The sequence below is a fragment of the Chelonia mydas genome, chromosome 2, assembly GCF_015237465.2.
Source record: "Chelonia mydas isolate rCheMyd1 chromosome 2, rCheMyd1.pri.v2, whole genome shotgun sequence".
In the NCBI taxonomy this organism is placed as follows: domain Eukaryota; kingdom Metazoa; phylum Chordata; order Testudines; family Cheloniidae; genus Chelonia; species Chelonia mydas.
The window spans coordinates 198,644,959-198,657,417 of record NC_057850.1 but is presented as its reverse complement, the minus strand read 5'-3'; the positions used below and the strand labels follow the sequence as shown (position 1 = coordinate 198,657,417).

Sequence of the window (12,459 nt, the reverse complement as noted above, 5' to 3'; positions counted from 1 at the left end):
CAGAATTTATGCTCTTTTCTATTTTCCTCAATAGGATTTAACTTACATTTTTTAAAGGATGCCTTTTTGAAGCATGGATAAGCAAAAAGTATAATGTTCTAAACTATTCCCCTTTCCCTTCCTCCTCACCACACACTCTTAATAATATCACAGGCCTCTCACTTACGCTCCTCTCTCTTTCTTCCCGCATCACATGAAATTCTTCAAGCTTGTCACTAATCTTATAAATAACATGCTAAGATCATGCATCAATTTATCAGCATCAATTTACCAACCTTTTAAAAAGCATGACAAAGATTTGTAGCCTTCTAAAGTTCAATCTGTTTGTGTTCCTAAGTTTTGATGAAAAATTATGTAGCAAATATAACTTTGCCTTGGCTTGGAATATATAATGCCATATTCTTCTTATAGAATTCCTGACTAGATAGTTGGACATTGCCAAATATTTTAAATTACCATCACAATTCCCACATCACCATTATCTACAATACAATACATGATTTTGTGGTGATGTTTGATTTTAGTTTCATTAGCAAATTTTTAGTACCATGCAATATATTTGACTGCTGCCTCAAAGGATATATTTAACTTAAATTCCCATTGTAAGGAACTCATGCAGCCCGTGTAGAGCTTGGATGTGAATTAGTATAGCTTACCCCCTATTGGTCATTGCATACCAGAGGCCACCCAGGCTGCCTATATAAGAACTCAGCGAGTACCCATCAGCATCTGCTCAGTGCAACGGCTGCCTGGCTCCTCACCTGCTAGGTGTAGTGCTGTGTTCTTGACATAAAGTCTGATGCTGCTTCAGCTGAACCCAAATCTGTTGTGTTATCTTGTTCCATGACACCCATCTTTCTTTGACGGATAGTCCAGATATCACATAAAATCAGAGGCGAGATGAAGGGTAGATGCAAGTCAGAATATTAAAAATACTGTAAGAGAAGGCTCAGGTGCTGTAGGCAGACATGCAGGCATAAAAGTAATTACACAAAGTCTCAGTTGTTGATTGCTTCACAAGTTAAAACCATTTTATTAGCTACCTTGGCATCCTTGCAAAAACACTCCATATATAAATGTAATATTTATCTTCAGCTGCACATTCAAGAACTGGACTATACCATTTGTCCTTATAAATGATTCCGTAACATTATTGCAGCTTCTTGCATTATTGCTATTTATATGTGTAAAACTACTGACATTAATTCTGTTGTGTTTTACAGAAATCTCTAATCCTGATGAACGATTAGAAGCTGTCCATGAAGTACTGATGCTACTTCCTGCTGCGCACTATGAGACACTTAGATATCTAATGATTCATCTCAAAAAGTAAGTTAGTTTGCATGCAGAATAACCTTTGAACACCTTACATCTTTCTACTTTGAGATATAATAGAAAGCAATTATATGCCTCCATCACAGCCCAAAGGTTAAAACTACACTGCTACAAATAAGATGAGAATAAACAAGGAAGAAGAGTAACTTTGCACTTAGAGCATAGTGCCTTCTATCAGCAAATCTCACTATATGTTAGAAATGTTAATTTAGTTTTGTAATATCACCACACACAGTCACAAAAGAACAAAATACAATAATTTTACTATGTGAGACAATAAATAATTAGGTTACACTTTGTATTACAACTGTAGTTACAGATGTAGTTAATGACTGTTCTTTGCGTATGTGTCAGGGTGGACCCCATTGTAGGGGATCCATGCAAGACTGGAATTTCTCTGAATAGCGGTGTCCATCAGGGCCACACAGGGTCTCCTTGGGCTTCCATAAAAGTGCATTAAGGGTAAATCTCCCTCATTTTCCTCTTTCCACCAATGGGAGTGAGATGGAACCTGGCAAGTATCCGACCCACTAATTCTTATTTTTGCCTAAGCCGTCTGAAAATCCTCTTTAGAACTCTTCTGATGACCTTGCTTTTTGACTGCTGTGATCACTTCGACCCAACTGGGCTTGGTACTGACTGACAGCTAAACCCCCTGTACAAATCCCTCTGTAGAGGGATCCTTAACATGGTGGACTCAAAACCTGTGGGCTTCACATATTGTCCATCCTATGATGGCCTAATTCTCTTAAAAGATGGCCATGGAAGGTGCCTCAGCTGTCTAGGAAATCACACATTCTCAGCAGATGCTCAGGGTGCATGTCATTCTCTGCTAGGACTTGTGAGACACAAGGCTGAAGCTCCATCTTCTGGAACAATCCATGAAGGTCTCCTCTGACTCTAAGGAGATGAGCTCTAAGATCCTACTAGTGGACCACCCTCCCTATCAGCATCTCTGGCCAGACCCCTACACTGGAGTACCAGGAGGAACCAGATCCAGGGACAGAGCAACACCAGTGCCCTATATCACCACCAAAGGCGCTCATCTTCATCTCCTGACAAAGCAGTATCCTCAGCACTGCTACCAGCATCTCCTGACTATAAACATTCCAAAATCTCCATGTGAAGACTGTTGAAACTCTGGCAATAGAGATGGTAGTGATCATCAGAGAAATCCCACAAGCTATTTGACATCCTGTCAGCTTCTGGTCTAGCCAGGATTGTCTTCCCCATAAACAGAGGACTGCTTGACCCACTTAAGGGATTATGGCAGATGCCATCTATGATAGCATCCATTGTGAAGCATGTCAAGAAGAGAAACCAAATAACTCCAATGGGATTTGAGTACTTCTATACTCACCCAGCCTGGGCTCTTTAGTTGTGTTGGAGGTACAAGAGAAATCTAAGTTGAGCAGAAGTACCCCCAAGGATACCCAAATGGCTCACCCTATTTGGGAGAAAGTCATACTCCTTTGCTTCTTTACAGCTACATGTAGCCAACTGCCAGGGATTTCTGACCCAGTATGACTTCCTAACATTGGGCAGGGTGTCACTCTTCCTTGAAAAGGTCCCACACAAGAGCAGGGAGGAGCTAAGAGACATAATTAAGGAAGGTCAATTAGCACCTATGATGGATGCTTCCAACACCTCAGCAAGGTCTTTGGCCATTGCATTGACAATGCAGAGAGAATCATGGTTCCAAGCATTGGGTATTCCAAGAGAGGTACAGGACCCATAAATATATAGCAAGTACACTTGCTAAAAGACTCAAAAGCCAGAGATTGTCCCTTACGGGTTCAGAAAATTCTCATCCAAAGCAGGAATTCAGCACCAGGAAGACTTACTCCTCCAAACAGAAAAGATGGTCTGGAACAATACAGAGCCAGTAGAGGCACCAATACTGAAAATCCTCAATTATATGCAGCTCCTAAAACAGGCTAGACTAGTATTTGGTTCTCTCAAGGTCCATCTAGCAGCAATGTTGGCATGTCACATGCCAGTACAGTTGCACTCGATCTTCTCTCATCCAGTGGTATCAAAATTTCTTAAGGGTATCCTTCGTATTTACCCTACAGTTAGAAACCTGATCCTTGTGGGATTTCAACATTATTCTGCTATAATTCATGGAGTCGCCCTATGAACCATTGTTGGAGTCTCACTGCATCATCTTACCATCAAGATGGTATTTTTGGTGACCTTCACTTCTGCATGGAAAGTCAGTGAGCTTCAAGTCTTCGTGGCCAGACTGCCTTACAGATCTGTCGATGGGGACATTGAGACCACAACCCAAGTTCCTTTCTAAGATGGTCTTGATGTTCACCTGAACAAGTCTGTTACCTTGGCTGTGTTCTTTTCAAAGCTGCACTTGACGCAGGGACAGAAGAAACTGCATGCCTTGAATGTATCCAGGGCTTTGCTATATTACCTTGGTAGAATCAAGCCTTTTGGGCTGCCTCTCTACCTGTTTGTGGCCATTTCCAGCCCATCTAAGGCCAAGTCATCTGTCACAGAGGATCTCCAAGTGGATCACACAGTTCATTTCCACCTGCTATCAGCTGCCTGGAAAGTCTCTCCTTCTGAACATCGAGATGCACTCTACCAGGGCACAGGCTGGTAAGCATTATACCTTTGACATGGCAGTCAGGGCAGACACCATGTTCAGGAGGGCAGTGCTACAATCATTGTGTGACTGATATGGCTGGAACTCCTGACTTCAGCCGTTCTGAGAAGACACTGCTTGCCAGTCACCTACTGTGGGATCCACAGGCACATACTTGAAGAAAGAACGGTTACTTACCCTCCAGTAACTGTTCTTTTCTAGATGTTGTAGTCTGTGTCGATCCCACGACACCTCCATCACCACTTTTGAAGTCCTAGGCTAACAGGTTTTGAATTGCGAGGGAACTGAGGTGAGGATTGCAGCTGCCACACCCTTTATGCCCTTGAGGAACGAGTACAAGGAGGCACAGGGCTCATGTACGGTCCTGACAGACACTGCTATTCAAAGAAATTCCAGTCTCACGTGTCTGGGCACATGTGCACTGATGATGGGATCCACACTGACTACATCATCTCAAAGGACCACAATTACTGGAGGGTAAATAACCATTGTTTACATTGTAATTATCCTATGATTGTTCTTTTTGATAAAATAATTACTACTAATTCCTTCTAACTGGAAGTTTAACCACATGACTGAATCACATCAATGTCGTTCCTAATATATATTTTAAGAATCCACATATGGCAACTACATTGTATTTATACTGGAGTTATCAGTTTTGTGGTGAATCTTCCATTTATATGAATAAGTAGCATTTAAAAGTTTTCCATAAGCAAAACCACAGTGAAATTGCACTGTAATTGCTGTGTAACTACAGTGAGATTACAGTCACTAAAGTGTAATCAAGATTGTATGTTGCAACAATATCATTATCTAACAATGCTTGAAGCAAAACAGTCCCATAACATAATGCTACTATATATTAGATTTTTCTAGTAAAGAAATTGCTACTTACTAATTTTATTTTTTCCTACTTTAGGGTTACCTTGAATGAAAAGGAGAATTTTATGAATTCTGAAAACCTGGGAATAGTGTTTGGACCTACTTTAATGAGACCTCCAGAGGACAGTACTCTTGCTACCCTGAATGACATGCGGTACCAGAAGCAAATTGTGCAAATTTTAATAGAAAATGAAGATGTTTTGTTCTAAACAATGAAGAAGTAACTTCATAGCCACCTGATTTGAAATTATAAGTTTAAAGGAAAACCAACATTTCTTTATAGTTTAAAAAAAAAAGGAAGAGAAAGTTCCTGGGCTGCACTTCATTTTCTGCAATATTGCAGATGAATGCCAAAATGTTTAATAAAGCCTATGTCTTATAGACATATGCCTCTTTTTTAGAAAAAAAAAAGTCAGAAAAAAATCCTTTTACCTTGTATCTTTTGCCTTGCCTCATATGTATATTTGTTTTGAGATGTTGCAAACACTTTTACTAAGGAACACAAAACATATTTTAATATGGCTAGAGAAGCAAAAAGGTACTACTTAATCAGTGTTACTTGTATACTGCTATACATTTCCCCACTCTGTAAGACATAATTATACGTGTCAATCGTGAAACAGAACCTATATTATCAAGATATTTTACTTTAATTAGCTGCTAGAATGGCATTTTATTTTAGCAAACAATAATTCAATGTGATGCATTTTTTCCATATATCCTCTCCTGCATTTTTGCTATGATATAATGAAAACATTTACCACTAGTGCAGTATTATCCTGACATACCTCTTTTATTGCAAATGTTTTGAAAGAAAGAGACTTCTTTTTTTCAAAAATGTGTATTCTCACTTTCTTTAGGTTTTTGTTTATATTTTAGGCATTATAAGTTTGTATAGTACATTTTTAGTCATTTGATATTTTCTAACAAGTATGGTCTTATCATTTTCTTTTTCCCATCCAAAATGTGGTGTTGAAAGTTTTCAAAAGTCTGGTGGTAGTATCAGTTTCACAAGCCAGATGTTTCTTGGAGTACAGTAATGTGTAAGTTAAGTGATGCTGGGACACTGGATATTTTCTGGCTTTGTTAAAAAGTTAGCACTTTTGTTTTGCTTGATTATTTTTTTTTTGTAAAAAGTAATTTGTCATGTTTCTGTATTTATAAATGTACAGTAAATCTGCTGAAAATGTGAGTGTTTCTTTTGAACGTGTTTTCTGATGGTTTGTTTTTAAAAACAAGAATGTGTAAGAAGTATGGGAGTTGGTAAATTTAATTACTACCAATTTTTTTTATTTTCCTCCCCTCACAAATGTTGACCTACATGGTTCGTAATCTAACTGAAAAATTTTCTAATGTTAAAATGATTTCTCAGCATGAGATTTTTCTAAAAACATAGACAGGCAGCATACTTTACTACCAAACTGAATTTTCAGTACAAAAAGCTATAATCTCTCTTTGTCATTGTGTGGATCACATGCTTGGTAACTCAGTGATACAGTTTTCTGAATTATTTCAGGGAGCATAGCTTTCTATTCAAATTGAAAAAATGTGTGTAACTATGATAATGAATGGGGGAGGGAATACTGTAAATTTGTTGTTCTTTAGAGAAATTTTTAAGGCCTAGGTAGATTAACCCAGATTGCACAGCAGATGCTAAATAGTTCTGATTTGCTGATGCTACTATAGATTTGCCTAAATTGTACAGGTTTATTTGTTGTAGGTTCTGTACTAAATACTGTCATAAAAATGATCTGGAAATGGTTTTATTTTGTGAAGTAAACTATGCTTTGTAATTTATGATAGTGTAAATGGAAGGAAAATCCCATTAAATGTGTTAAGAGTTCTGGCATCTGTTGTTTTGACCATATAGCAACCTGGGAAACAAACCAAACTCAGTTTCTATCAGTCCTCCCATCATTGCTGAAAAGTTCATTGCTGGTAAAACTCAGAACTTGTTTTACTGTCAACTGTTTTGAATTGGTAGTGGGATGTTAATACTTCTGCAACTTCTTTACTGAGCTCTGCCACCAAATTTCTATTCTTAGAAGGTCAAGTAAGCAGAGAACCAATATATCCCAATCAGCTATACCACAATGCCTATTCCATGACACCAAAGCAATTTTTTACTCTACTTGCTTGCATGCAAGAGTTTGAATATGACAATTTTCCTTCATTTCTTTTCAGTCGGGATTTTGTTGTTTAAGAGAGAGTTCTGTTTTACGGATACTTTTGAGTTGGAGGAAAGGTGAGCAAAGGTCTGCAATCCTACCTTCGACTGCTTCACCTCTCCCTATGTAGCGTGAATTGGTGCCTTTGATATACCTCATGCCCTGAGTGTCCAACTACTGTAGAAGGTAGTGCCTTTAGAAATATCCATTTAAAAGCAACTTTGGCTGGAGAAGACCTCTAATTGATACTATGGATGGTACTTTAAAAGAGAGAGGGAGGTGGAACCAGAGGGAGAGGGGAGTGCAATTGTTCTTCTACACACTCCTAATGCTAATCTGGAATTATGGTTGGTCTCTGCCTCAGCTGGCTGACAGGTAGCATCACCTATGGAATGTGAAACACCAGCTCCCCTCCTGCCATGTCCCTGGTTCGAGTTCTAACTGAAGCAAATGAAAAGCAAGCAGAGCCTGCTCCTGTGAAACAGAATGTCTGCCAAAGAACAGGGCCAGGCAAACAAACTTCTGGAAAGCAGGAGTGTGCGCCAACGTGTAGAGTGAGCTGGGTCTGACTGGATTATACCAAGTCTCTTGGTCTCCCCTCACAGAATACAGCAGAGCCTGATGCTGTGATGGCTTCTTCCTCACCAGGCACTGCTAAAGAGTGGTGAGAGTAGTTTGCAAGATTCCCCTGTGGCGTGCATCACTTCACTTTTGGACCGTGTCCCCTCAAGGGACACTAGAAGCAGATGAAGCCTCTGCTCTAACAAGAGTCCATTTTATCAGCAGGTGTCCCGGAGGTGAGAACAGTAGTGTAGCTGAGGGTAAACATAGGTAAATGGAGAGCACCTGCTTCTCACTGCAGGTGTAGGGACTTTAATTTAGATTAGTTTATCCACTTTTTTTTTTTTTACCACAACACTACTGGGCATGAACCTTGCTCATGTCCATATCCCTGAAGGGAGCTGTTATTCAACCTCCTTCTCCTTCAGTTCAAAGCGCTCTGTCAGCTCACTGCACATTCACCAGTACTGCAGGCACTACGCACCCTCGAGTTTCTGCCATTCAGATGCCCTTGTGGCTTCCTGTATATGAGTGCTGCTACTCTGCCTGCAGCCTATACCACTCACCAGCCGCAAGTGTCTTTCCTGTGTGTTAGCAGACGGGGCACCCGTCACGTGACTCCCTACAATAATACTAATGCATCTTGGACCTACTTACATTAGCAGAGAAACATTCCATTTTTCTTCCTTCTGTTTCTTGGTGGTGGTTTGAAGGTTAGTACCTGCTAGGGGTCCAGTAGAACAGTGCTGAATCCTACTCTTTAACCTCCTCTTGTGAGGCTCACAGCCAGCTAGTTCCAAGAGAGGGAAAACTGTGGAGGCGGTTGTATGAAGAACTAAAAATGAAGCTACTTAGCAATAAATAGTATTCACATAAGATACAGGGCCCAGTTCTCTGCCAGTGTAAACAACTGAGCTAGTTTTAAGATGGAACTCGATACATTTATTAACGGAATTATATGATATGGTTGCCTGCGTTAGTGGGGTACTAGACTCAGGGACCCAGAAGGTCCCTTCCCTATGTTCCTAACTCTATTCAAGCTGCAAAACAGGTGTAACAGAGTGCAGAGCAGGGCTCATTGGCTCCACATTCAGTTTCTCCCTGTTTTCAGTGGCTAACCTACCCCATCAGCAGAGGAAAACTACAGACCAGAGTGAAATCTGAGGCACAGCTGGAAAGATAAGTGACCCTGTGACACACGGGTTACAAAGAGAAATATGACCACAAATCTTTCTTTAAAATCCCTTGTCCTGCTAGGATCAGTGACACACCACGTTTGCTACAATGGGTCACACCACAATTGTATGGGCCAGGCTGGGGAGAAAGTAACTGCAACTCATCAGACAATAGACCAATCAGATGATGGTAGGTAGAATGGCCAATCTGCTATAACATCTATAGCCTCCCACCACCGGAATATCTGAGCCACTCTGCTTCCTCTGGGCCAAATCCTCAACACTGCCCACAGCCCATGTAACTAGGAGTGTGCACAGAGGAGACTGTTGGGAAAAAGGAATACTCCAAGCCCACAGAGCCTCCCCACAGCTACTACTGCACCCTAGGAGCTACAATAGCTCCCAGCAGCTATTGCATCCCCAACTCCATATGGAGGGAACGACCATAGCTCTTGATCCACCAGCCATACTTAAGTGCCATGCTGAAGCATACAGGAGCTCCTTTAGAGTTTTGTTCCATAGAACATGTGGGATGCAGACCGTTAGCTGAGGCAGTCCCCCGAAGCTCTGACACAACAGAAGACTGAGTTTGGTCCTACATGCCCACAAAGAAAGGGCAGGAATTACCCTTTTTTGTATCCAGTAACATATCTAGTTACATTACTCTAGCATCTAGCTAACATACACTAAAAGAATTAGGGCATCAGCTACTTTCCTATTTCTCTTATACGAACTCCACAACAGTATGCAGAAGCATGCTGACTAACTGCAAAGAGAAAATGCTCTCTGACCATGCAATCAGCAAATGCCTCAGTCAGCATTTTGAAAGAGGGGAGTAACAGCAGCATATAAAGTTTTCACTTCCAAAGAAGCTGTTTCTATGTAAACACTAACCTTTGTAACAATCTTGTGTCAGTCAGTATTTTATGACTTTGACCTGCACTGACGACTTTCAAATTCAGAACAAGTTTTAGCATTCCTTTGGCCAGGCATGTAACATACACATGCACACAGAGTTCATTTCCTTCCCCGCCCCCTATTAGAGAAAGGTGTGTGCCTCAAAACTTCATAGAAAATTTCAGACCACCTGTGTCTTTCTCAAGAATGGACAGATCTCTTTCACTATATAATTTTAGAAACAGACCTGAATCAAAACCCCTTGTATGAATAACTGAATTTTGGGGAAGTTTGAATCTTTATCTGAATTTAGCAATTCAGGCCCATAATAATCATAAAATAATAAGAAAAGTAGCATATCACAATTTCTCTGAGAAAGGTATGGAAACTATTATTACTGGTCAATTATATTAACCTGACCATTGTATTATATTATCTATCTGAATGCCTGGGGATTGGGAGTAGGATATTCTCATTGGAAGGCCCTTGACCCTGACATGGGTCTGATGGAACTCAAAGCCATGATCCTACAAACACTAAAACAGGTTAGTTGATTGCTAGGATCCAGTGCAACACCCATGTTATCTCTCAGGTTACTTAAGGGGAGACTCCCTCTTGTAGGGAGCATTTTATAAAGGATTACATATACACACTTGGAGTCTGCCCATTGCTCCTCTCCCCCATTAATACATTCTTATTAATGCCCACATGCCTTATCCTGATGGGCACTGAGGGGAGCAAATGAGCCTTAATCAAGCATAAAATCATATGGGGAGACTATGCAGAAGAGAATTGGGCTGCAAGGTCATATTCCATGCCACCATGCAGCAATCACAAGCTCATCCACATGATTCGTATTCCATGGGACAATGAGGGAGGTGGACAGCCTGAGTGGGGAAGAATCAAAGGACACATGCTACATGGCATATTCCTCCAGACAACATCACAATTTTGAATCCTAAAAAATGCTGCTTGAGTTCACCCTACTGTACTTTCCCACCCTACCTAAACCCTGATCCTTTCAACAATTAGGCATGTACCTTAAATCATTGGGACTAATCACAATAATAAAGTTAAGCACATGTGTAAGTGTTGGAAGGATCAGGGCCTAATGAGTCCCACTGGAGGTGTCACATGGGCAGGATTGTTAGAGGTGGGGAGAACCAAAAGATGACAAGGAAGGTAGTCTCTCTCCTTCACCAGCAGTCTGGCTAAAGCCAAGTTAAGCCATATGGCTGAGATCCTTCTGATTTTTTACCAATGGATCACAGTCTACACAAGCCGTTGCTGCCATTCTATTGGGTAGGATAATGTCTCTTTACTAAGCCTGCTTCTGCCACGTATGATTTCTAGCAAATGTTCTCCTTCCCAGGAGTTTTAGTGTGGCCTATCCATATGGGTCTAATTCATTACTTGGTGACAATGACATTGATAAAACTCAGAAAACAAATATTGATTAATTGATCCTCATTACACCCAGTGGTATAGACAAACAATTTCCCTTTCCCTGCTGAGTAAACTGAGGCACAGGTCAACTTCTTACCCAAGGTTATACAGCAACTCAGAATCCTGATTCCCACCCGCTCTGCTGGTATTACTAGATTGCATGCTTTCTCTTATTTTTGGGGTGTTAACTGCAGTAATTTTTTAAAGAGTGAGAGTGAATGGATTTAGAGATTTTCTTCAATTCTACAACATATTAATTTTTCTGGAAAAGCATGCCATGTGCATGTATGCACTACATGTGAAAAGCTGACTGGGATCTATAGCAATTCAGGTAATTTAGCTGACAACAACTGTCCATTGTTCATAGCCATGTGTTTTGTTACATACCCATAGAGCACCTGACCTAATCCATAAGGCAACTACCCTCTTCTCTTTCAAATCCTGTTTCTAAGATACACTTTTGCTGTGATGCCTGCAAGAAATCTGCCAATCAGTAGAAGGAGGCATTGGGCCGTAGTAGAAATTTAACCAAAAAATAGTGTTTGTGCTTAATAGGTCTCCTCAAACCCATCACCTGTGTTTGTCTTGATCCCAGTGCTGCAATCGGATCTACATCTGCCATCAATAGGGCTTTCAAAGGTCCACTCACATTGATCCAATTAAAGGACTGGGGTAAAACCACAATTTAAGAGATTGTGAGTTCTTAAGGGTAGGGACAGTGCCTTTGTATATGCCTACATAATGGCTAACACACAGCGAGACTTGAATGGAGCCACTGTACTATACATTGTAATCAAGAGCATTTTCATTAAACACTGGGGGGCGGGGAGGGGGAGGGAAGGATTCTACTTTTAAACCAAACGTTGGGCTTTAAAAAGAGAAAATTCTTCCCTGCCACTGGCGGGATGCGTCCTGCCGCCGTGACACCAGGGCGTCCGCGGAGCTGCACTGCCTGGCGGCTCCAGTCCTGCCTCGGGCTGATGTGTCACCTTCGGCCGGCCACATTCCTCCCCCGCCGCCTGTCACAGCCGTGGCGGGAGCTCTGTGGGGCCGGGGCGCTCTCTCCCCGCGTGTTTGCACCGTGCTTAGAACTGGGGCCCTGATCTCCCCGAGGCCAGCTGTAGGCTGCGCGGTGCCGGCGGCAGGCGCAGGCTGGTCTCTGGGGGGCAGCGCGCGAGCCACAGCGTCTCTCCCTCCCGCCGGCTCCCGGGCGCGGAGAGCGGCCCTGCTGCCGCTGTTCCACCCCGCCGGGCCGGGCTCCGCAGCAGCCAATGAGCTTCCCCGCCGCGGGGGGAGCGCCAATGGGCTCACCTCCACCTGCCCACACGCGAGGTACGCGGCCGGGCAGGCTGGAGAAAGCGAGGCGGGCGGG

At 41.8% G+C, this 12,459-nt stretch overlaps 1 protein-coding gene across 2 annotated transcripts in view; it reads left to right on the top strand.

Moving 5' to 3' along the window:
• The window catches only part of CHN2 (chimerin 2), a 194,760-nt gene extending 188,077 nt beyond the window's left edge, over positions 1–6,683 (top strand). For both annotated transcript variants that reach the window (XM_007053641.4, XM_037890493.2), the window contains 2 exons: positions 1,224–1,329; positions 4,878–6,683. In XM_007053641.4, coding sequence (XP_007053703.1) covers positions 1,224–1,329; positions 4,878–5,049 — 278 coding nt within the window. In that variant the 3' untranslated portion in view covers positions 5,050–6,683. The remainder of the gene's footprint in view (positions 1–1,223; positions 1,330–4,877) is intronic.
• The last annotated feature ends 5,776 nt before the right edge of the window (positions 6,684–12,459 follow it).